This window comes from Dermochelys coriacea, chromosome 1 (genome assembly GCF_009764565.3).
Source record: "Dermochelys coriacea isolate rDerCor1 chromosome 1, rDerCor1.pri.v4, whole genome shotgun sequence".
Taxonomy (NCBI): domain Eukaryota; kingdom Metazoa; phylum Chordata; order Testudines; family Dermochelyidae; genus Dermochelys; species Dermochelys coriacea.
In genome coordinates this window covers 233082412-233109809 of record NC_050068.2, presented here as the reverse complement: position 1 = coordinate 233109809, position 27398 = coordinate 233082412, and the positions used below count along the sequence as shown (strand labels likewise).

The window sequence follows — 27398 nt, the reverse complement described above, 5'->3', positions numbered from 1 at the left end:
GGGGGGTAGAGTGTAATTGGGCAAACAAAAGGGTGCAAAAATGTCAATTAAACATAGCTAGAGGATGCTATTTAATACTCAAATGCAGGGACTAGCTGGAAATAACTGTGAGGACCACTGACTGGAAAAGTCAAGTATGCAGAGAAATGGTTTCCCTCTTCACCACCCCCATGCTGATTTGAAAACCAGGGCCTGTCTGTCTATTGTCAGAAAGAAAAACTAATTAATTGCTGAGGGAAAAATACCTAAATGTCAACCACAAAAGATAAATCTTGATATAAACTGCAGAAAGCACATTATTTCAGTGTTATTTTTGAAGCATTCTATATGGTTATACTGGAAAAGTGGTGCTTTTTTTTTTTTTTTTAAAACCAGGACCGTATTTAAAGCTATGAGACTAAATTCAGACCTGGTATACGGGGTGTTAATTCCATTAGTATGAATGGCATTGAATCACATTGTCTAGTTCTGAATTTGGACCATGGGCTACTGGTGAACATTAAGAACAAAAAAAAGTTAATGATTTGCTAGCCTCGAGCTCCACTGCTGCAGAGCTAATTTATTCTTGGAAGCAAAATCTCTGTTCCTCTCAGGGTCATTAATATCTTGCATTACTATTCCACCTTCCATCTCCACAAGCCTTAAGAACGATAGAAAAAGGTATAATTTTACTCACCAGGGAAATGCAGCCACCTCTGAGGTTGAATGCAGCAGCAGGTAGCATACAACAGTTTAAGATAGGAAGTGACTCAATCACAAGTTGAAATTACTAGAGCAATTTAGGTAGGCACTACAGCAGGATGAACATTTTCAAGATTTCAATTAAAGATCTGTAAAGTGTCTATACATTTTGCTGTTTTTCATTCAATTCACAGACTGATCAAAACTTTCAGAAAATTTGAAATTTCACTGAAAATTTTTCTGCATTTTTTGACCAGCTCTTGCAAGCGCCAAATAATTATCCATGTTGGAATTGGGCCTGGCTGTCAAAGACAAAGTTTCTCTGAGCCATTGGCTCATGGGGCTGATTAAGCCAGGATGGGGGCGAGGTTAGCATACTTGTTTTGTAAAAAGTTCTGTGGGATTTCTAATAACCCCACTGGGTTGTAACCCTGATTTTACATCTCCTCCAATATACTATGTCCCTTTTCCAGAGAAAAGCCTATAACCACGTTGAGCTTGGTGGAGTTTAGGTCAGAGAATGGCATTGGGGGAACTACAGAGATGTATGCTTTGGTAGTCACATGTCTATTTCAGTAAGAGGCAACCATTTCACTACCTGACAGCACATCAGTCAGCAGGGTAAGAATGTTAAAGGAGCCACCCACTGCACAAAGTGGCCACGATCTTCCCTAACACGTCTGTTCCTCATGTTAGCCAGGCAGAGCTAACATTTATTGGTTTGTGTTTTCCTGAGTTCTGAGAAACAGTAAAAGACTTTAAAAGATTCTCCACTGATAATCAGATATACAATCTGAATCCTTCCCATGCTGTCAAATGTTGTGCAGGACACAAACAAGGCACAAGGATGGTGCACATCCCTGTCTATCCTGGGCCGCTCTTAACCGAGGACATGCAGAGCCCCATAAGTTTCCCCCCTCTAAGTACGGTTTCCTGGAAGGATTATTTTGGTCAGCCCCTTTTACATGTTCCTCCAGCTGCCATTGGCAAGCAGGGTTACCACATAGCAACTGTGAAAAAACGGGACAGGGAGGGGGAGGGGAATAGGCGCCTATACAAGAAAAAGTCCCAAAAACGGCACTGTCCCTTTAAAAACGGGACATCTGGTCACCCTAATGGCAAGCCTGCCATGGCAGATGCTCTGTCTTCATTCCTAACATGTCCCAGATATTTCTGTCTTCTTTTCAGGATAATTCTGAAGATAAGTTGCTGAATGCTCTAGTGAATCTTGACATTTGTTATAAAATCATTCCATTTAATTCCTAGTATTTTCCTGAGGCATGTGCTTTTGAAGGCAGTTGGATGTCTTTTCATAGCTTTGGTGGATTTCCAGTTTTCATCCTTATATTTAAAGTGGAAATAACATTTGAATTGAAGAGCCATAGTTTGGTCTTTAAATTGTAGACTTTCAGTGAGCAAATCTCTTTTAATCTAGATAATGTAACTTCTGCTTCGCTGGTTCATGACGTTTTCTTCTGGATATCCCTATGGGCTGGCATATTACTGCCACAGTATGTGAATTGACTCATCTCTTCCATTTCTTTGCCTTCTGACAGTGTTTGAGTTGGGTTCTCATTAGCTCTGCTTAATTTTTGACCCTGTCTTTTTTTTTTTTTTTGCAATACTGGAAGAGTCTATCATTGTTTGCATATTAAGCTGTTACTTAGAGCTAAATTTTCTAGTGTACTTTTGTTAAATCATGTTTTGATAGTATTGTATCTATCTATACTTTTTCTCATAATGAAGTCAATGCAAAACAGGAGAGGTGAGAGAAGTCATCCTTGTTTGACACAAGTATCTGTTAAAACTCCTTTGTTTAAGACACTAAAAGACAAATTTCATACCACTGAATGAGCCAACAGTGAATAAGATAAATCCTTCCTGTGGAAGACTAGGATTTTCATTATGTGAATCTATGGTTATAAGAGACTTGTACAAGACCTGTCAATACACAAATATGATTAAGCACCACTAGATTAAACACAGGATATCTAACATGCATATAAACACAAATACAGCAGTGTATAAAAAATACAGTATGCCATAATGGGTGCAATATTTTGTTACATATACCTTAATTATCCATGACCTGTTTTTACTATGTGGAATAGCATATGAGCTAGTGTGCCATAACATTGGTTACCTACAAAATGGCTCAGCTTAAAAAGTCTTGTAAGATCTCTGTAAGAGAGACCCTTTTTCTTTACAATCGTACATCTGCCATGCTACCAAGAATGATAGCTCAGTTAAAAAAGTAGATGACGTCAGTCCTACAGCTTGAGAGTAATATGTGCACCAAGATTTTTATACACACACATGGCTAACAGCAATGTTCCTAAATCTGTATTTAGGTGCCTAAATAAGTGGCCTGATTTTTCAAGAGTGCTGAGCACCCAGTTGTTTACTATCTCTCATTGAAGTCTAGGAAAACATCCTGCAGTTCTGAAAAAAATCAAGCTATTTATGTGGTACCCTAAGCATGGATATAAGAGCTTAACTTTAGGGATCTATTTTTAATATTTTGGCTATGACTTCTACCATACAATATAAATTATCTGTATGTGTATTTTCTCAGTTTGATAAACTAGGAGTCACATGCATAATCCTAATGCATCAAAATGAGACCATACTTATGTTAACTAAGGAGAGCCTTCTCTCAAAATATAGAATTCAGACATTGCTTTTAAAGTCTTTGGTTTTCCATGATTAAAATGAAATGCTGAACTTTAGCTTCCCTAGTCACAATATATGTAGGTAAGATTAAGATTTTGTCTTGGTTATTTTTAGTAAAAGTCACAGACAGGTTGTGGGCGACAACAACAAACAACAATCACGGATGCTCGTAACCTCTCTGTGACTTACTAAAAACAAGGAGGCGGCTGACTGGGGGGGGGGGGTGCTAACAGCTCTGGCCCCCACCATCCTCGGTGGCTCAGAACTGGGGTGTTCCTGCTGCCTGAACTTGAAGCAGAAAATGCCACTCTCTGAAAAACACGGAATCCATGACTTCCATGACCACTATGACAAAAATCTTATCCTTGTATATAGGTATCAGTTAAACACAATGATATATTTACAATTTTTAAGCAAGTTTGAAACCTACCCTCAACGTGCAATTTGTCCTTGCCAAACTCAGTGACATGGTCTTTAGGGGTGATTTTTAAAGTTTTCAGAATCTTTTCATAACTTTAATTACTCCCATCTGGAGACTGAAGTGAAATTTGAGATGTGTTAAACCATGAATTCCCATACACTTCTGAGTAACCTCTATATGCTGGAAGCAGTTTATTGGTGTATGTTTAGCGATGTAAATTTAAATTGCATTCAAAAATCAACCACAAGAGGGAGAGGTTGTGTGCATTGAATAAGTGACATTGGTACTTGCAGTAAAATTTAGTAAATATGTTTTAATTTTTTCACAAGATGTAAAAAACTAAAGAGTCTCTGTAAAAAAAGCAAATTCTACATTTTTTTGTGGCAAACATATTTCTAGGCTCCCTGCTGATCAGCCAATTTCTGTCAGATCATGTATTGCATTAATGCTAATGCTCTGGACAGGAAGATGCTTAACTATGCTGTGTGGATAAGTGGTGGCACCTAGTGGTCAGACTAGAGAAAATATGAAAGCATGTGTAACACTAGCTAAACCAGCAGCTCTCAACTTTTCCAAACTACTGTAACCCCTTTCAGGAGTCTGATTTGTCTTGTGTACCCCAAGTTTCATCTAACTTAAAAACTACTTGCTTCCAAAATCTGACATAAAAATACATAAGTGTCACAGCAAAATTGCTGACTTTCTCATTTTTACCATAACAATAAAATAAATTGAAATATAAGTATTGTACTTACATTTCAGTGTATAGTACATAGAGCAGTATAAACAAGTCATTGTCTGTATGAAATTTTACTTTGTTGACTGCACTAGTGCTTTTTAATGTAGCCTGTTGTAAAACTAGGCAACTATCTAGATAAGTTGATGTACCCCTTGGAAGACCTCTGCATCCCCTCAGGGAGTACACATACCCCTGGATGAGAATCACTGAGTTAAATAACCAAACCCACAGTTTTGTTAGCTGACATTTTATCTTAGGCTCAGCAAAAGTCATGCAGAGGTTTCATGTAGTAATTCTTTTGCTCTAGTCAGCACTGGTGAGCCTTAATGGGATTATTGTATCCAGTTTGGGCAGCCCACTTTAAGAATGATTTGAACAAACTGGAGAATCCAGAGCAAATGTGACCTATCAGGAAAGGCTGAAAGTATTAGGTATATTTAGTCTGCTGCAGAGAATTCTGAGGGGTGGGGGGCTGGAACCTGATGACAGTTTTAAAATATATAAAAAGTTGATATAAAGAGGACTCCAGTTCTCCATGTCCACTGAGAGTACAACTAGAATCAATTGGCTTAATTTGCAGCAAAAGGAGATTCCGGTTACACATTAGGAAAAAAAACATCTAGAAAGGTAGTTAAGCTCTGAAACATGTTACCTAGGGAAGCTTTGGAATCCCCATCCTTGCAGGTTTCTAAGAACAGATGATACAAACACCAGACAAGGAGGGTCTATGTATACTAATCAACATGAGGGGGCTGGACTAGATGACCCCTTGAGTTCCCTTCCAGCCCTATATTTCTAGGTTTCTTGATCTCATGTGCCATTTTGAATACTTTAGAAATTATTCCTGTACTATGCTAATGCGGGAAGCAGCTATTGGAAGAGGTGTAGTCTTGTGGGCTGAGCAGAGGACTGGGAGTCAGGAACTTCTGAATTCTAATTCTAGCTGTGATACAACTCCCTCTGTAATCATGGGAAAGTTATAACTGCCCTGCTTCAGTTTCCCCATCCATAAACTGGGGATTAACATTACCTACCGCACAGGGGGACACAACAATTCGTTATTAATAGTTATACCATGTAATCCTTTATCTTAAAAGCTTTAAAAAAAAAACTTACTAGCCACATCAGCATCTAGGATTTAAGGCAGCAAAATTCGAGATGGAAAGGTTAGCCTTGTGGGGAAAACAGTGCACTGAAACACAGGAAACGGGGGTTCATTACTATGCTCTGCTACAGTCTTCATGTAGTGGTTATGGCACCTTAGAGGCTAAAACGTATTTGAGCATAAGCTTTCGTGAGCTACAGCTCACTTAAATTTGTTAGTCTCTAAGGTGCCACAAGTACTCCTTTTCTTTTTGCGAATACAGACTAAACACGGCTGCTACTCTGAAACCTGTAGTGGTTATCATTCTCTCCCCCCATGTTAGGAGAACACTGCTGTTATACAAACCTTTGTATCAATCACTTGAATGGGCACCTAAAAGAGGTAGGTAGGTATGTGTGTAAGTAACAGGCCTGGACAAAAAAAATTCTTAGGATCGCACTACAGGAAATAGCTCTGAACTGGCAGGATAGTGGCCTGGATGAATCAGAGATCAGATTCAGTATAAATAAATGGTGGATGGCAACATGTACTGCTTTAAAAGTGTTTAGCTTGTAGGCTATAGTATACTGCAATTTACACCACACCCACACCCTTACAGAGAAACCAATCAACAAATAATGGCGCCGCTCTTGCAGGCCAATCCACTGTTGGAATACTATTTGAAAATAGTATCTTGTCCACAGATTCCTGAACCTGTTCTGCACAATTTAGAAGTTATGTCAACACAGAACCATTGGGCTGGCCTTTAAAGCACAGTAAAATCAGAGGGTTCAAACTTACCTTCACATACCCAAGCACAGATTGCTGAAACAGATGTAAGAGTGGCAGCAGCCGAGTTAGGAGGACACTCGGCAGTGCAGATCCACTTTTAGAGACAAATCATGAAGGCCCAGGCTTAGGGTAAATTAGATTTGTATTAAAAAAACCACACTAAATTTGTGCATTAAGAACGTCCACCTTCACTGGATATATTCCATTGTTGTGACAATCAAATTCAAAAGAGTACAGTATTTGCATGGAAACTTCATTCTTCATCTATATGGAACCCCAAACATAATTTTATACTAAAAGGTTAAAGAAACCTGCCTATTTAACTGCCAGTTGACCAATTAATGTATATTCATGCATATTTTATCTATACATGAATAGATTACATGAGGTTTATCATCTTTTATTTGTTTGATGAAACTTGAGAAGTCCACATTGTCAAAGATTCTTTAAACATCTTTACATCCTTCTACCCAAAGAAACTTTTCAATAAAAACCTTGGACAATTTCCATGACAAGAAACAACTGCTCAGGGATTTTCCTTATCTAATTTGAAGTTCAATGGCTATACAAAATATCTCAACATTATTAATCTAACATACTTCCTTGGCTGCCGTCACTGTGGTACCTAAGCGTCTCACAATCCTTAATGTATTTATCCTCACAACACACCCTTACGTAGGAAACTGTAGATGAGGAATGGAAGCACACAGAGGCTTAGTGACTTGCTCAAGGTCACAAGACACCTGAGGCAGAGCAAGCATTTGAACCCAGGTCACCTAAAGTCCAGATCCTGCACCAACTTACACACATGCTTAACTTGATGCACTAGGAGCAGTCCCATCAACTTTAAGCATGTGCTTAAGTATTTTCTGAGTAAGAGCCTAAATCAGACACCCAAGTAGTCATAAGGCTTTTTAAGATTACCCCTAGAAGTACCTTCTCTGATAACTCTTGCTGCTGTAAACTTCCTATGTATGTTGTATACAAGATGCTCATATTAAGACATTTTCAACAAAAATAAAATTATGAAGTATTTTGGCAGAAGTGTGAACATTTTATTTAACAGCTACCAATTCTTTCTGCCCATTAGACAAAAAGAGACACCAGATTTCTTATGTATACATAGTACTATATATATATTTATAACTCCAAGTATTCAAAAATTTCATACATTGAGTCTGCTGCCTCTAATGTAGAGGAGAAAGGAAGCCAATTTAGTACAGTGATCTTCACCCTGCTTTAAATTACCCATCCATATTAAACATTTATTCAAACATGACTATATAGACCCTGACTAAGCAAGCAAATTAAACACGTGACTAATTTAAGTGAGGCACCATTTTAAGTACCTTCCCGAGTCATGGCCGTAAATGGTACAACTTCTGCACTTTTACCACTATTGAGTCTACACGAGTTAAAAGGGACACTGTCAAAGGGACTGCCTCTTAGTTCAAAATATGTCCAGCTTTTCCTATACCTGTTGACAGAGTTCCTGTAACTCATCTTATGCAAAACTCTACATTTTCCACAAAGAAATACTTCAATGATAATTTTGTAGTGATTATTGCAATAAGGAAACAATTCACAAGGAACCCTACAACAAATAAATTGGAAAAAGTCAGTTTTAAGCATTATACAGTTATAACAAAGTAAATAAATAATGAGAGCAACAAATGATTAGATATACCATATTAACTGAACAACAGTAGGTGAGAGACAATACATCCATACTGAATTCCCAAAACTGAGACTGCTATAATTTAACATGTCATTTGAAAGTTATCTGAACTGTAAATAGTTGTTATTATATGGCCTTCAGTTATATACATGCAGCTCCTATTAAAAATTAGTGAGATTTTTATTTTTTTTAGTATAAGCTTGATAGTTGAATTTGATCCATGGGTAAACAGAAGATTAGAAACAGATTTGCATTTTTAAGTACTGTTCTTGAAGAACTCCTTATATTTACAAATCCATGGAGGTATGAATACATTACTAAGGCATTTTTTAAAAGGGGGGGGGGAGAAGACCAATTTATAAATCGTCAATAAATTAACACGATATAAAAAAAGCCACGATTTATACCAATAGAGATATAGATACCAACTATAGTTTTTCCAGCAATTACATTCATATACTGAAAATCTTAAGTGGTGACACATCTCCTTTCAGTGATCTCACACGAATATTCACAATGAGAAAGTGCACCCTTTGGAGAAAGAAACAGTTTCCGCAACAGAACTGTCTCAAAAGTTCCAGTTACCAGCAAATTTAGCCTCTTTTTCAGAAAGCACTGTAAAACATGATTCATTTTAAGCATGTAAATAGTCCCAGTGACATCAACTTTACAATATAAGGCACAATCCTGAAATCAACAGGACTACTCACATGCTTAAAACTAAGCATGTACCTAAGCACTTTGCTGGACTAATGCCATAGTGTCAGATTTGCAAGAGGTGCAAAGCATTGACCCCAAATAACGTTCAATAGGAGTCAAGAGGGACTACTATCTTGCAGGAGGTGTACAATACCAAATTGGATTAGGCCCAAATACTGTAAAATGGAGTAGACTCCACAGAAGGCATTATTTCATGGTCTGGTGGATTAACAAAATATACATTTTGTGCTCGCCCATCTGACATCATAAGCCATGCATGAGATTTTAGTGGATTCAGCTAAAAGTAACAAAAAGTCTGTATTACTCACACAATGTTTTTATACCATTACAATAAAAGCTTTTTTAACTGGCATGGTAGGGAAATGGAAGGTGCTGGTAAATTAAAAATGCCAGTTAACTCAGAGGTAGGGGTTTGGAGTGCTGGGGGATGGCTGTGGGGCAGGGGCGAAAGAAGGGCTGCAGGGCATGGACTCAGAGGGGGAGTTTGGGTCCGGGGGGGGAGGGCTTAGGACTGGGGCACGGGAGGGACTCGAGGTGCTGGATGCGGGGGGCTCACCTCCGGTGGCTCCCCATCCCTGATGCTCCTGGTGGAGGTGCGGCCAGACAGCTCTGCAAGCAGACACGCTGCCTCCACCTGCAGGCGCTGCCCCCCCGCCACAGCTCCCACTGGCTGTGGTTCCCGGCCAATGGGCTGGGAGCCGCGGAGTCAATGCTCAGGGACAGGGATGGAGATAGCATGCCTGCAGAGCCGCCTGGCCATGCCTCCGCCAGCAACAACAGGGATGGAGAGCGGCTTAGGGGGAGCTGCTGGAGGTGAGCGCCCCCGCCCTCCATCCAGCACCATGAGCCCCTCCTGGATCCCAATCCCCCTCCCGGACCCAAACTCTCTCCCAGAGCGTGCCCTGCAGCCCCTCCCAGACCCCATCCCCCTGCCAGCCCCGCACCAACCACACTATCCACCAGACTTTCAGTGCAGATCAGAAATGCTGGTTTATAGAGCTTGCTGGTTGGTGGAGTGCTAGATAAAAAAAGCTTTTACTGTATTAACTCATTTTACAGCATTTTAGGCACTACTTATAGTATGAGAAAGCAGCGGTTATGATTTTATGAATCAGTTCTAACAAACACAAGTTTGTGCATATGCTGGAAGAGATATGGTTGTAAGATACAATAAGATAACTCTAGTAGCAGGTTAAAAACAAAACAAATCCCACAGGACTGCTTTCCTATTGCTTTACACCTTGTGCAGTCACTAAAAGCTCACTCTAATGCTTAAACAACATTGGATCAGGCCCTTTCAGAACAGCAGCATTTTATACCCAGGTGGCAAAGTCATGAAGAGATTTCCAACTACAAAATTTCCTTCTCTTTATGAACTAAAATTTTATTAGTAAGAAAGAGGATCTAGAGTTAAAATTACATCTTTCACCATTTATGCCACTGATGTTTTGCATTTCACTCAGCTTGGACAGTCAATATAGAATAAATCGGTTTTACTTTGTGGTTCTGATGTCATAACACAACGCTGCAATTTTGTTTCACAAACACACACAAAAACCTTTTCATTACGCTTATATATCTGAAAGCATTTATATTATATTAAAATTAAACCAATATAGGGACCTGAACTTGTTGACAATACCCTTTTAACTCTGTGGAAACGTCAAACAAAGGCAAGCCATTGTGCAAATTAAAGGCAGACTTTATCCTGTGGGGGCAGGGACTGGAATTGGGTTTTTCTTCATTAGTTCTTCAGATCATTTAGTTTTCTTTCCTGTGAATTCACTTTCTCCATTAGCAGGAATATGTGTTCTGCAAACTCCCGAATGGCACCACGGCCACCATTACTTTTACAAATATAGCCAGCAGCCTTCTGTGCAGTGGCACAAGCATCTGCAGGAACACCGCTCATGCCAGCTTTCTTTAAGCAGTCCACATCGGATTCTTCATTTCCTATCAAAAGGGGGAATTTAGATATGTTGAAGTGAGATAACTAAGCATTTTCTCTTGAACGTGATGAATTGCAACTTTGGTTAATAAATTTAAAAAATAATTTTTATTTTTACAGCATTTTTCACCTGAGGATCTCAAAAGCACTTCAGAAACTGGAATCAATCAACCCTTACAAAACCTCTATGAGAGATGTAAAATTTACAGGTAGTGGCTCCAAGACGAGAAAAACATTAAGGGCCAGATCTTGCAGATACTTAAGATCATGCATAACTTTATACACAAGAGTAGTGCCTTTAAAGTATATGGAACTATTCAAGCACTCATTTAGCTTTACACAAAAGCGTTTGGAGGATCGGGCCCTTATCTGTTAATTGAAAAACCCTTTGCACAGTAGAATCAGAGCTTTCAGCAATTTGGTTATTAATCTTGCCTATTAAACTAAGGGCAAAGTGCTTTGAAGATAAGCCATACTATGTATTATTTAACTGGACCTGTGTATGTTGCATGAAGTTTCATTATAAAAAAAAGAAACTAACCTAAGTAAGCCACTTCTTTCCAGGATAAACTCATTTTATTAATCCAGTCTTCCACAACTCGTAGTTTGTGTGTCACACCGACTGTCACCTCACAATCCAATTTCATAGCAGAAATCGTCTTTGAACATCTTTCAGAGATTAGCCATACCTATTAAATCAAGTCAAATTAGAATAAACTCCATATACAGACACAAAGTGACTTTTGAATGATCATACTGGAAATTGCTTTTAGAAAATCTCTGATAAAGGCACTAATATCTTTTTTTGGACTCAAAACAGAGCTGATTAGGATGCAAGAACACATTATTGACCTTGCATTTCTAGTCATTAAGGAAGAGTGATTTATCCATACATAGGTTTCCTTCTAATTCTCAAAACACGAATTCTCATTTCTCTCTTTAAACACAACACATGCCACCATTGTTAAATGAAATATTGGTTGTCACAATCGTGGTGCGCTGGCTATCAAATGCCCAAAGGTCTCAACAGCTAAGCTAGACCACACTGGGCAATACAAATATCTTTCCACAATATTTGTATACATGTATTCAAAATATTTTCCATGATTTCTCCGTCTAGTAATATCCTTGTGATTTGCACTCAGGGCTCTGGAGTTTCAGCAAAATTCTAAAAGAAAGAGCTACATAACACAAAGTAAATGTTGGAAGTACATTTTGTATTTAAAAAGCTAGGAACAAAGCACTTTATAGGGTAAAACAAAAGTTAAAACCACTTACATGTGTTTTTGTTTAAAAAAAAAAAAAAAAACCCGTATAGGCAAAATTCTCCTCTCCAGTCTGTGCTGCAAGTTGTCAGTGAATATTCTGCACTCATCATTTCATATTTAGAATCAATGGGAGTTGTGCGCAGAGCAAGATACTATATGTCCGTGGTATACACTGAGGTGCAGAACAAAACTCACAGCCCAGGGGTTTTATGACATCTTTGGACCCCCTCACAATTCCCAATACTAGGATACAGAAATGGGCTCAGACATACTTTGGCAGCCCAAGAAAAGCAGTCTATAGGCAACAGTGATTCACAGAATCACCATAGCAGCAACTACTACGTCTCTGCCCCACCCCACCCCTACCTTTGTTGTGTCCCCGAGAGCTGCAACACGGGCCTCATAAAACAGCATGCCGCTATCTTACTCAGTTCCTGCGCTGGGAAGTTCTCCCTGGCTGAATCAATCAGGCAATAAAAGTAAATGCAAGTTTGAATTATAGAACTGATCCTGCACCAACTGATCTTCACTAAGGCAGAATTTAATGATTAAGGAAAGCAACTTAAAACAATGTGGTTTTAGTTTTTTCGCTTGTCTTGAACTCTTAGGACTTCTGAGATGAAGGATGGATGATCTTGTGGTTAAAAGCACTAGCCAGGACTCCAATGATCTGTGCTTAATTTCCTCTCTCTACCACCACTTCTTGTGTAACCTTGGGCAAGTCAGTTAATCCTGTGTCTCAACTCCCCATTTATCACCAGGGAATAATAGTGCTTCTGTAGCTCAGAGGGCTTTTGTGATGACAAATTCATTAAGGTTCATGAGGAACTTAGATACTATGGTGAGGAGCCACACAACTACTGAGATAAAGGACTACTGCTCAGCGTGCGCTCCAGATCTGCAGCACATGCAACACGAGAGGTGCCAACACGATATTATACAAATTCCTTCCCCCCGTCTTGGGACAAACAGCGCAAATGCCAACACAAGTATGAGTGAGATCTAGAAACTTGTCCTAACCACACAGGAACTAGAGATCCTACAGTTACCACCATCCGAGTGTATTGTGGTGCTCAGATGGCTTAATCAAAATTGTTCTCAAAAGTGCCCTGCCCCACTTCCATTTTAATTTTTAAAAGTTCACGGTGTGGAAGTTAAACAAGGAACAAAAAGGATACTTACCCGAACTCCTCTTTTATTTAATAAGGAAATTCCAACAGCATCTCTAACATCATAAGAGATTATTTCTTTTTGATCTTCTGACAAATAAATGTGACCATTGGTGAGACATCCATCAATGTTGCAAACCAGTAGCTTCACCTCCTTTAGCGGCTCTTTACCAAAATAGCCATATCTAGACAAAGAAGCTATCATTTCAGGATGAAACTCTTTGGAATTACATTTAAAAAAATTAAAATAAAAAGTAACCCATTAATGCAAAGCAAAGGATCTTGGTTTGTGATTCTTGGTTACTTTCATGAGAAGAAAGACTCCCTGACATCTTAAAAAGAAAAGGAGTACTGTGGCACCTTAGAGACTAACAAATTTATTTGAGCATAAGCTTTTGTGAGCTACAGCTCACTTCATCGGATGCATTTGGTGGAAAATACAGAGGGGAGATTTATATACACACACAGAGAACATGAAACAATGGGTTTTATCATACACACTGTAAGGAGAGTGATCACCTAAGATGAACCATCAACAAAAGTGGGGGGGAGGGAGGAAAACCTTTCATGGTGACAAGCAAGGTAGGCTATTTCCAGCAGTTAACAAGAACATCTGAGGAACAGTGGGGGGGGGGGGGGAAATAACATGGGGAAATAGTTTTACTTTGTGTAATGACTCATCCATTCCCAGTCTCTATTCAAGCCTAAGTTAATTGTATCCAGTTTGCAAATTAATTCCAATTCCACAGTCTCTCGTTGGAGTCTGTTTTTGAAGTTTTTTTGTTGAAGAATAGCCACCCTCAGGTCTGTAATCGAGTGACCAGAGAGATTGAAGTGTTCTCCACTGGGTGGACCCCTCCTGAAGGTCGAAACAAGAGACTAGACTTCTACATACAGTGCTTCCGCCGACGTGCACGAGCTGAAATTGTGGAAAAGCAGCATCACTTGCCCCATAACCTCAGCCATGCAGAACACAATGCCATCCACAGCCTCAGAAACAACTCTGACATCATAATCAAAAAGGCTGACAAAGGAGGTGCTGTCGTCATCATGAATAGGTTGGAGTATGAACAAGAGGCTGCTAGGCAGCTCTCCAACACCACTTTCTACAAGCCATTACCCTCTGATCCCACTGAGAGTTACCAAAAGAAACTACAGCATTTGCTCAAGGAACTCCCTAAAAAAGCACAAGAACAAATTCACATAGACACACCTCTGGAACACCGACCTGGGGTATTCTATCTGCTACCCAAGATCCATAAACCTGGAAATCCTGGATGTCCCATCATCTCAGGCATTGGCACCCTGACAGCAGGATTGTCTGGCTATGTAGACTCCCTCCTCAGGCCCTATGTTACCAGCACTCCCAGCTATCTTTGAGACACCACTGACTTCCTGAGGAAACTACAGTCCATTGGTGATCTTCCTAAAAACACCATCCTAGCCACTATGGATGTAGAAGCCCTCTACACCAACATTCCACACAAAGATGGACTACAAGCCGTCAGGAACAGTATCCCCGATAATGTCACGGCTAACCTGGTAGCTGAACTTTGTGACTTTGTCCTCACCCATCACTATTTCACATTTGGGGACAACGTATACCTTCAAATCAGCGGCACTGTGATGGGTACCCACATGGCCCCACAGTATGCCAACATTTTTATGGCTGACTTAGAACAACGCTTCCTCAGCTCTCGTCCCCTAATGCCCCTACTCTACTTGCGCTACATTGATGACATCTTCATCTGGACCCATGGAAAGGAAGCCCTTGAGGAATTCCACCATGATTTCAACAATTTCCATCCCACCATCAACCTCAGCCTGGACCAGTCCACACAAGAGATCCACTTCTGGACACTACGGTGCTAATAAGCGATGGTCACATAAACGCCACCCTATATCGGAAACCTACTGACCGCTATTCCTACCTACATGCCTCTAGCTTTCATCCAGATCATACCACACGATCCATTGTCTACAGCCAAGCTCTACAATATAACCGCATTTGCGCCAACCCCTCAGACAGAGGCAACACCTACAAGATCTCTAACATGCATTCCTACAACTACAATATCCACCTGCTGAAGTGAAGAAACAGATTGACAGAGCCAGAAGAGTACCCAGAAGTCACCTACTACAGGACAGGCCCAACAAAGAAAATAACAGAACGCCACTAGCCATCACCTTCAGCCCCCAACTAAAACCTCTCCAACGCATCATCAAGGATCTACAACCCATCCTGAAGGACGACCCATCACTATCACAGATCTTGGGAGACAGGCCAGTCCTTGCTTACAGACAGCCCCCCAATCTGAAGTAAATACTCACCAGCAACCACACACCACACAACAGAACCACTAACCCAGGAACCTATCCTTGCAACAAAGCCCGTTGCCAACTCTGCCCACATATCTATTCAGGGGACACCATCATAGGGCCTAATCACATCAGCCACACTATCAGAGGCTCGTTCACCTGCGCATCTAACAACGTGATATATGCCATCATGTGCCAGCAATGCCCCTCCGCCATGTACATTGGTCAGACTGGACAGTCTCTACGTAAAAGAATAAATAGACACAAATCAGATGTCAAGAATTATAACATTCAAAAACCAATTGGAGAACACTTCAATCTCTCTGGTCACTCGATTACAGACCTGAGGGTGGCTATTCTTCAACAAAAAAACTTCAAAAACAGACTCCAACGAGAGACTGCGGAATTGGAATTAATTTGCAAACTGGATACAATTAACTTAGGCTTGAATAGAGACTGGGAATGGATGAGTCATTACACAAAGTAAAACTATTTCCCCATGTTATTTCTCCCCCCCCCCCACTGTTCCTCAGATGTTCTTGTTAACTGCTGGAAATAGCCTACCTTGCTTGTCACCATGAAAGGTTTTCCTCCCTCCCCCCCTGCTGCTGGTGATGGCTCATTTTAAGTGATCACTCTCCTTACAGTGTGTATGATAAAACCCATTGTTTCATGTTCTCTGTGTGTGTATATAAATCTCCCCTCTGTATTTTCCACCAAATGCATCCGATGAAGTGAGCTGTAGCTCACGAAAGCTTATGCTCTAATAAATTTGTTAGTCTCTAAGGTGCCACAAGTACTCCTTTTCTTTTTGCGAATACAGAGTTACACGGCTGCTACTCTGATACCTGACATCTTAGTTTTCACAATATACCCCCAAAGATAAATGCAGAATAAATGAATCTGTATTTCTCAAAACCTGAAAAAACTAAACACTTACTAATAAACGCAGCTCTGTGGCTGAAGACAAGTTGCCCATGTTGTCCATTTTAATTTCTTTTTAAAAATAGCAAGTTTTATTTTCTTTAGAAGAGCGAGTTATCTTCTATAGCACTTATTTTAAGAAAAAAAAATGTAGAAAAAGGGGTCACAGATAGTGTAAGGGACTGCAGAAGACTTTGTTACAGCCTAGCTAGGGAACTTTCACTTTCTCGAGCCAAGAGGCTACTGTGGGATATAGATAGCTGCTGTGTTATTGTAGGATATAGATAGTTCTTGAAGAACATAGCTGCTTTGCATGGCCCTTCACCAGGTAGTAGAAAGCCCCCCTTTAAGAAGCACTAATTCTATATTCATGAGCTGGTTTTGTGTAGTGCTTATAAACGCTGACTGTCTGCCCCTCCGTTGTACTCCGTCCAAGGCAGAGCTCCCATGTACTGGGTTCCCCGCCTCCGTGACTGCAACGCTTGGAGTCCCCGTTGCGGGTGGGTCACTAACCTTCAATAAAGCCAATAACTCACAGCTGTGTGTAAGCCTCGTTTTTCTCAGAATACTCCTGCCAGGCCTGTGGTGCTTCAAGCACCTTGGCCCAGAACAGATATAATGACCAAAGTATTACTTAACGTTTACTTTACAGTAGTGTCTGCGGTGCCTAATCCTAATGTAGGCCCTGTTTTACAAACACAGAAGTAGGCATGGTGTCTGCATGCAGATCTTACACAGAGCCTTGGACAGAGCTTGAGTGGGACATACTAAAGAAGTGCTATGTTAAGATGGGGTTTTTGAATCACCTACCCCCAAGGTTGAAACCACAGAACCGAGAACAAGACCAATTCAGCTGATCTCAACAGCCTTAGGAAGTGGTGCAGGAATGGGGAGAAAGACAGTTACTCAAATGTCTTTAACCTAAGCTGTTTCTTTAAACAAAGATCAACATTGAAAAAAAAAAAACAGATCGATCAAATTTTGGTCATACTAACCCTTAAAGGCTGATATTCAAGATCAATGGACAAAATGCATCACAATTATAATAAATAATACTGAATTTTCAAAACCTTCCTTTTTACCTCAGCACTCTTTGCTCTGCAATAGGCCAATCGATGTCTATGTCTATATCCACGCTGCGTTCAGCACGCATTTCATAGTAGATCACTTTTCCACCCTAAACAAATTAGATTTCAGTAGCATTATTCCCCATACTTCACATCAGTAGCTAACACAATAGCAACTTAAAGTTGGACGTGTGTAGCCTTCAGGACTAAATGAAGAGGACTAAATATTTGTAACGCCATATACAGTAGTGACCAACTTACTTAGCTGGAAAAACAAACATTTGTTAATATTACTTTCCACTTGCACAGTGCTTTTCATCCTAGACTTTTACAGATTCATTTTTGTGAAGCACTTTATTACTCTTATTTTACAGCCAACGAAACAGACAAAGACTTTCATCACTAAACCATACTGACTTCACTATGTCATAGTGGGAAAAGAGACTGCGGCACAGTTAGCTCTAACTCAGTACAACTATTTACTGGCAAGACAGACTCTCTTATCTCAGGATTTCTGGGATCTCTTACAGCATGATGGGCAAGTCACTTAGTCTTTTGTGCCTCAGTTTCCCCATCTGTAAAATGGAGTTCAGACTACTGATCTCTCAGAGAGAGTTGTTATGAGAAATACTTAATGTTTGTAAATCATTTTGACTTCCTCTGATGGAAGGCACTCTCTAGAAGTAGCAAGTTATTAAGATTAAGTAAAGTCACTGATTTTTCTGTTGCACAATTCAGCACAAGGTTCTAAACAGCTTTTCACTTTACTGTAGAGTACATTTCCAGTTTAGTACATAGGAACCATGCCCTAATAGTTGCTGTGTACAACTCTGATGGGCAGACTGGACACTGCACCTTAGCATCAAAGAATCAAGATGAAAAAAAAAAAAAGGCTTGCCTTTGGGGATTTCATTTTCAGCTTCAGAAAGACCAGCTCTTAGTGGAAAATCTCAGATAATGCCAAAATATTACTGTAGAAAGTGGATGCTGACAATAAGTAGGCTCAACTATCTCTTTAGTAAGAAGCCAAAGGCCTATTATGTTTAATTGCTTCCTCGGCAGCTAACATGATAATAGTGCAACACTGAATGAAGTTGGCTGCAAGATAAAACTTACACAGCATGGCTAACAGTCTCGGCTGGGACAAGCTTCTGTGCAAGGGGAGCCAATTACAGCTACTTCATCCGAGAGCCAGGTCTACACTAGCCTTGGGGCTTTACTAATGTGTGTTAGTTGGCCGTGAGCTCCAAGAAAGTGTGGGAGTACAGCACACCCCTTCCTCGATACATCTCTTATGTTGCAGGCTACAGAAGAGTGGTGTGTAGGAGTCAGATACACCAGTTTTGCACCATCTGGTAACTATCCCACTTCAAAGGATCCCCCCAGCATGGGAGACTCATCTGCTTTCCGTTCCAAATGAAGTGGAACACAACTGAGGACTGAGTCCTGTAAGTTTTTAGAAATATTTTGCATTTCTAAAACTAAAGGATTCAAAGCACTCTGCAAAGTTAGTCAATTAAGCCTTGTGAGATAAGCATTATCTTCATTTTACCAATGGGGAAACTGAGGTACAGAGAGATTAAGTACTTGCTAAAAGTCACAAAGAAATTGGTAATATAGCGACAGCCCTCTTTATCTACATGCCACATTGGGGGCTTGAGCCTAAAATTCTTACATAAGTAAGCAATTCCACTGAAGTCAATGCATAAGGAATACTCAGCTGAATTAAGAGTCATAGAACCGAATCCTGGAGTTCTAAGGAATTCTAATACTGCACTTTTATAGGCCTAAGGATAACACATTCTTCTTGCGCAAATTCTTTAAGAAAGCTATATCATAAGAACTGTACCTACTAGTGCCAGAGGGTTAAACAGTAGTTAAGGGTTACATATAATAAGTTACAACACACCTGGTTTCAACCCTTGCTGCCTGGCATTTGCTTCCCCCCAACACTTACCTTACTATAGCCAATTACGTGCATCACAACTGCCAGCGTCAAAGGGCTTTGAGCTCCATAATGAAAGAGTACAAGAGGTATTACTCTAAAAAGCCCCGCAAAATAGAAGCACTAACTTGTAAGCAGCCTCCTTCAATCAAGTGCTTTTTAGCAAAGTAAAATGACCCATTTTCACACAGTTCTCCATCCCAATCCTGACGCCGGGGCCGCTTTGCTGGATTCAGGTTTTGCGGAGTTGTCACCTTGTTAACTGTAAACAAAATCATGACAAAATGAAAAAATAAAAGCTTATGTTTAGAGTCACTTTCTTGTTTAAATAACTTGCTGCTGGGAAATTAACGGTACAAAATAGGTCACTAGCTACTCTGATTCCTGTTTCAAGAAGGTTAGGTATGTAAGAATCATTGAACTGTTGTCTCTCTCGATAACTTTGGATCCCAAGGTGTAGGAATGCCCTATATTTCTTGTACAGAAAACTGAAAGATCCCCATTCAAATTTGCAGAGAACACATCAATCTTAGAAGTCTTCAGACCAAAACCTGCCCCATGGCCCTTCCCCTTCCCTCACTTCACCCTGTTAGAGCGTCCCTGCCTCTATGAAAGAAAAATTGCTTTTCTCCTATTACCATTTCTAGTACCTTGTATGGAAAAATCTGAGTATTTTTTGCCTTTTTAGGGAAATTTAAAAAAAAAGTCATTCATTTATAGATCTTAAAACAGTATTTTTTTCTTATATGTCTACAACACATCCTCATGCCATTATTCCTTCTGTGATAATTCCTTGCACCACGTGGGGGTGTGTGTGGAAGGGGAGGGATAGTTTTAGGAGCACTCAGGACACTATCTTGGAGGGATGTTAAGTAATCTTGTCCCCCATTGAAGGCAACGAGAGTTGAGAGTGCTCAGCATAGTACAGGACTGGCATCTCGAAACAGAGATGGCACATTAGATCTGAAAGCCTGAGAACATGTATTAAGCACACAAAGCTGACTGTATGATGATACTTGTACACTAAGTGACAGTATTATGGCTCTTGTACACTAAAAGCTACAGCTAAAATTTTCATTTTCAAAGCTATTTGGAAATGTTACTCAAGAGTTCCTGTTCTGATAAAGACTTCACTAATCATTTGTTTTATTCTAAGTAGGGCTGTCAATTAATCGCAGTTAACTCATGCGATTAACTCAAAAAAAATGAATCGCGATTAAAAAATTAATTGTGATTAATTACACTGTTAATAGAATACCAATTGAAATGTATTAAATCTTTTTGGATGTTTTTCAACATTTTCAAATATACCTATTTCAATTACAACATATAATACAAAGTGTACAGTGCTCATTTTATATTACTTTTGATTACCATTTTTACAGTGCAAATATTTGTAAACAAAAGAAATAGTATTTTTCAATTCACCTCATACAAGTACTGTAGTGCAATCTCTATCATGAAAGTGCAACTTACAAATGTAGTTTTTTTGGTTACATACTGCACTCAAAAACAAAACAATGTAAAACTTTACAGTCTACTCAAGCCTACTTCTTGTTCAGCCAATCGCAGGAGAAACAAGTTTGTTTACATTTATGGGAAATAATGCTGCTCACTTCTTAATTACAATGCACCTGAAAGTGAGAACAGGCGTTCGCATGGCACTGTTATAGCTGGCGTCACAAGATATTTACGTGTGAGATGCGCTAAAGATTTATATGCCTCTTCATGCTTTGGCCATTGTTCCAGAAGACATGCTTCCATGCTGATGATGCTCGTTAAAAAATAATGCGTTAATTTAATTTGTGACTGAACTCCTTGTGCGAGAAGAGTATGTCTCCTGCTCTGTTTTACTCACATTCTGCCGAGTATTTCATTTTATAGCAGACTTTGATGATGACCCAGCATGTTGTTCATTTTAAGAACACTTCACTGAAAATTTGACAAAATGCAAAAAAGATACCAATGTGAAATTTCTAAAGATAGCTACAGCACTCGACCCAAGATTTAAGAATCTGAAGTGCCTTCCAAAATCTGAGAGGGATGGGGTGTGGAGCATGCTTTCAGAACTCTTAAAAGAGCAACACACTGATGCGGAAACTACAGAACCCAAACCACCAAAAAAGAAAATCAACCTACTGCTGGTGGCATCTGACTAAGATGATGAAAATGAATATGCGTCAGTACGCACTGCTTTTGATCATTTTCAAGCAGAACCCATCATCAGCATGAACACATGTCCTCTGGAATGGCGGATGGAGTATCAAGGGACATATAAATCTTTAGCACATCTGGCACGTAAATATCTTGCCTGCTACAACAGTTCCATGCAAACACCTGTTTTCACTTTGAGGTGACACTGTAAACAAGCAGGCAGCATTATCTTCTGCAACTGTAAACAAACTTGTTTGTCCGAGCAATTGGCTGAACAAGAAGTAGGACTGATTGGACTTGTAGGCTCTAAAGTTTTACATTGTTTTATTTTTGAATGCAGGTTTCTTTTGTACATAATTCTACATTTGTAAGTTCAAGTTTCATGATAAAGAGATTACACTACAGTACCTGTATTAGGTGAATTAAAAAAATACTCTCTCGTTTTTTACAGTGCAAATATTTGTAATCAAAAATAAATATAAAGTGAGTACTGTACACTTTGTATTCTGTGTTGCAATTGAAATCAATATATTTGAAAATGTAGAAAACTGAAAAATATTTAAATAATGGTATTCTATAATTGTTTAACATTGCGATTAATCGCTTGACAGCCCTAATTCTAAGAAGTCTTTACTTTCCATTTCAACTCATTTTCAGCACAATGCTTCGTTAACCCCCCCGCCCAAAAAAAGTTAACTAGTGTTTTTTACGTTCTTTCTCAGAGCACGGTGCTCGGTAAACTGTAAAAAACAAACCCAAAACATGACACTGGACAAGAATTATGGGTCTTGGGTAATTTTTATTAAATTGACTTAGCAGTGTAAAAGGCACTGACTTGAACTCCTTGGAGAATGAAGGCTTCTATTTTATTTATGAAACTAGTAAAACATGAACAGCAGCAGTATAAGTATCCAAATATCTGCCAACGTGTCCCACCCTCAGATGCAGGAACCTCTTCCAAAGGTGAGATGTTAGTTCCATCTCAGTCCATTTAATGGTTAGCCTCTCTGCTACGGCTGCATCTTCACCTGGAAAGATGGTGTGTTCTTATCTCATGTTAGCTAATGTGGCAACTAACAAGAGGTAAAATCGCATGAAGACAAAGCAATTTGTTGCTTTAACACAAGTTAACATGTTAAAATAAAGACTATGGGGTAGCCTAGGGTTTCCCTTGTTTTGTCAACTGCCACTACTTTGTCTTCAATACGATTTTATCTCATGTTAATTAGCATGTGTTAGCCAACATGAGATAAGAACCTACTTTTTCTCCTAGTGAAGATGCAAGCCTTTGCTGACTGATAGACATATAACATATGGCGGGGGACACACTGTGGGGGGACATAAACCGAAGGGTTTTTGACAGAGTAATTTTATGTTTAAATATGTTAGTGACACTTGTACTTTGAGCTTCAGGTCATCTCTAACAAACGAGTGAACATTAACAAAATGATAAATATAATTAACAGCTACATTAAAACATCACTATTTAAAAAAGACAAAGCTATTTGGGTTCCTCTGATTATGAAATGTATGCTTTTGATGTCACTTCCAAGTATAACAAACATAAAGCTTGCTAGACTGAAAGCTTTGTGAACCATGGCAATAATAAGAAACTTCAGACTATTACCTCCTTTTATCTCACTCCACCTAAACAGATGCCGTCTTACAACAGAGAATACACACTCAAAGCCATCCTCTCGGATCATTTTTGCCACTTTAATAAGATCATCAGGATGTAAACAGGGAGATGTTGCCTGAATATTTCCTATAATATCAACCTCTAAAGAATGAAAAATAAAATACACAATGAGAAACTTTGTATGAAATATTCAATACGTATAAATAATAAAATACTTCCACTTGACTTTTAACATTATTTACACACACTTACAATTCCAAAGAAATCCCATGAGAGATACATAAGTTATATGGTTAAGTGATTCAATTTAGCCATTAAAAAAAATTGTTGCTACAGCATTACTAATTAAAAAAAAATATTAACCCTCTCATACTGATTTCAATAGGAGTTAAGGGTATTCAGCACCCTGATGCATTGGGACGTAAATCAATAGCAACAAATATACCCTTATGATGAAGAAGAAACTCTTTGATGGCATCCAAAGAAGTAGAAGAGTCTTGAGATACTTCAGAGCTTCTGCGATGGACTTGCGCACCAAATTGCTTTGCCACTTTCTCAATTTCATCGTGGTCTGTGGAAACCCACACACTGTTGGCAGACAAAGACACACAGCGTGAATGATTACAGAGAGAACACAAGAGAAGAATTAACACTAATTTCTAAATGCACTGTATAACATTAATGGGCTGATTACTAGTCTTACTCATGACAGTAGAAATCTGGTCACCAAATGAGACAAATGTTTAAATTGGATGTCTGCATCCCATTTCTAAATTGTCAGTGGAGCAACTACAATCATGGGAGTTAAATCAATGCTACATTTTAGTAGATGCCTCATAAGAAAGCACTTAGCAAGAAAAACTCTTTGCTAGTTAAGCACTGATTTATAATTAGTTTGGCTGTCTAATTCAGCCTAGCCACTCTCACTGGTTCACATACAGCCACAGAAGTATTAGGCTTGGTTTTGAAGCACAAGGACATCAAATTGAAGCCATCAAACTGTGGCCACCTGTCACAGAATACCAAGAAACAGTTTGCCTCCAATTTTTTGGAAGATGAAAAATGATGGCCAATTTTTATTCTTGCTGTGAAGCCTGGTAACTGGTGTCCAAATGCTCACTAGCCTACTAAGAATCATCACATCTTAATATTGCCTGCATCTGGAAAAAGAACTAGTTCAGGTATTTTGTGTTAGTAAAACTACAGCTGTCACCAGCAGGATAAGAAACTAGAAACCAACCAACCAAGTTAAATTAGATTAAAATCCATTTTCCACAAAAGCTGAGTGGTATTGTAATCTAACACTTTATGATGTCTGCGCTTCCATATCTGTAGGAAATGCATTATTTCAGAGTGTTCCAATTTGTTTGGCACATTGTAATAGTCTATTCAGATGAATCAATGTTGAATTTGAAATAGCTGCATAGTTCAGAAGCTATGATGATGTTAATGCAATGACCATTCATATCTGTTTGCATGGATTCAGTTATAAATTAGCTTATTCTGGAACTACAGTAAAATAAATGCAATAGGTTCAATCCAACCCGAGTGACTGCTAATCAAATGACAGCCATAGAGATTCTGGCACAATAAACCCCAATATAGCAGGATTATCAGGAATGATAAATATTTGCAAAAGGAGGGGTAGGTTGATTGCGTACTGTTGCAAAATGCAGGCATATGGAGTGTGAAACCACTGCCATCAGAATTAAAATTTAAAGAACCCCAAAATATAACAAATCCAATAAAACTTGAGAGAAAAAAAAATAACCTTGTTCTATCTTAGGGATACTAATACCTTTCTCACTGTACTACACACAATAAATAGTGCTCATCTTTTACAAGTTTTTCCATCCATTCATCAGAATATGTATAATAATGATGACAGTAGCTCCAGGTCACAAATTACAACACTCGTATGAGCCACTACACAGCAGTGAATATTAGTTTCCACGTATCTCCACATGTTCTGGAATAAAATTATCTCAAAACTAAACCGTTTAAAAAAACCTACAGCCCTTTACATTAAACAGAGAGCTATTCCTCTTGTACATATTTACATTTCCCCTTCAAGTTATTTAAAGGGACCTGGAAAACGTATCCCATTTCTGTCTAACAGTTCTGTACCTCCTGTAGTTACAAGATTAAATGGGTGTGTCTGTCCTGTTCATGAATGCAGCCAGCAAGAAGCAAGTTAGCAGGCCACTATAATCATGGCATATCTATAACCTCCACATTAGGCAGCATAAAATGCAGGATAAGAGCCAAGGCTCAGGGTACTTCCTGGTCAATGGGAGCTAACTCAGCTCCCTGGCACTCAGGTGCTGCAGATAGGACATGAGATGGTGGCTTAATTTAAATTTGAAAATCGAAGTATATGAATTAATGTAGAGTAATCGTAACCGTTAATATATTAATAACATTCAACGTATATTAAGATACAGTACATTTTAACAAGTAATATTACTATGTTAATCACAAAAAGAAAAGGAGGACTTGTGGCACCTTAGAGACTAACAAATTTATTAGAGCATAAGCTTTCGTGAGCTACAGCTCAAGAGACTGGGACTCAAAAGTATCTTATTTAGTTAACCTAAAACCAAGACACGTCGCTCATTAACCCCCCCCCCCCCCGAGGGGATGGGGCTGCAGGGGAGGTTCCCCGCGCATGCGCACCTCTGGAAGACCCCGGCGTCGGTGGCCGCCCGCAGCACCCAGCCGATGAGCGGGACCCCGGCCAGGGGCTTGACGTTCTTCAGCGGGATCCCCTTGCTGCCGCCGCGCGCCAGCACCAGCGCGGCCATGTGCGGGGGCCGCTGCTCGGCCTCGGCCGCCGGCCCGAGGCTGGCTGAAGCAGCGGCCGAATCCATCTTCCTCTGGGGAGCCTCGGCCCCGCCTCCCCCTGCTGCCACGCGTCAGCCCCGCCCCCACGGCCAGGAGCATGCCGGGAAATGTAGTTCTGGCGCTGTAGCCTTCTGGGGGGAGGGGCAATTAAGCCTTGCAGAGGATGAGGGGGCGGGGTGCAACGAAGCCCTGGGCTATTTGGGGTTGGTGCCCAGCACAGGGTAGGGTTGGAGGGCAGGGGGTGCCCTGTCCGCTATAAGGTGGAGGGGTGGAATACATCTCAGAAGAGTTCAAGGAAGAACAAACCCACAGGTTGACCAGATGTCCCGATTTTATAGGGACAGTCCCGATTTTTGGGTCTTTTTCTCACCCACGCACCTATTACCCCCCCACCTTCTGTCCTGATTTTGGACACTTGCTATTGGGTCAGCCTATCATTAGTGATGGCTTTTTGGACTGAGTTTCAGAGTCAGCCTGGCTTAGTGTTAATCCTCCTACGGATCTTGGGAAATGCGCAGCTAGGCCTGCTCAAAATCAAAGTCCCCCCTCTGCAATTGTGCCGGAGGAGCCATTGAGCCCTGCTGACAAATGATGACAGGGGACAATAAGTGAGAAAAAGGGGCTGTGTGTGAATGCCATAGGGCCGCTCCTCAAAGGAGTCAGTGGATGATGCCCATAGGCACATTGCCCAGAGATGTCATACAATGAGGGAGCAGAAATAGGCCCCACAGATGGGGGGAGGGATAGCTCAGTGGTTTGAGCATTGGCCTGCTAAACCCAGGGTTGTGAGTTCAATCCTTGACGGGGCCATTTAGGTATCTGGGGCAAAAATTGGGGATTGGTCCTGCTTTGAGCAGGGGGTTGGACTAGATGACCTCCTGAGGTCCCTTCCAACCCTGATATTCTATGATTCTATGACGCAGAGTTCTCCCATTCCCCATCAAGCTTCTTGGTCAGGTGGATGGCCTTCTTGGCCAGCGCCAGGAGGAGGCTGACAAGGAGGTCTTGTGAGTTGATGGGGACACTGATGAGGTGTGGGGGAAAAATGCAGCCAGAATGTAAGCAGGAGGTTCTAGAACTGGAAAGGGGCAGGCAGGTGTGGGGAGTAGCCTGACTTGTTGTACGTTGATCCGCAGCAAGTTGTCCCTCTTGTTGTAGAAGAACATTGTTGGGGGAACATTAAACTGCACCAATCAAATACCTGTTGCCTTAATATTAAGGGAGGAGCACCACAGAATGGGTATGAGTAAATCCTTTGTCTCTCCCGCATGCCATGACTTTTCCTGAATTTTAAGGGATAACATCCCACAAACCTGCATCCAAGAAAGAACCG

At 40.1% G+C, this 27398-nt stretch overlaps 1 protein-coding gene across 1 annotated transcript; it reads right to left on the bottom strand.

Annotated features, from left to right (window-relative positions):
* Positions 1-7423: 7423 nt before the first annotated feature.
* CMAS (cytidine monophosphate N-acetylneuraminic acid synthetase) lies at positions 7424-26144 on the bottom strand. The gene is made up of 8 exons (XM_038372041.2): positions 25898-26144; positions 23667-23809; positions 23210-23362; positions 19557-19690; positions 17499-17593; positions 13187-13358; positions 11278-11425; positions 7424-10741 (listed from the first exon to the last, which is right to left on the bottom strand). The coding sequence occupies exons 1-8, from the start codon at positions 26089-26091 to the stop codon at positions 10533-10535; spliced, it is 1248 nt and encodes a 415-aa protein (XP_038227969.1). The 5' UTR covers positions 26092-26144; the 3' UTR covers positions 7424-10532.
* Between the last annotated feature and the right edge of the window lie 1254 nt (positions 26145-27398).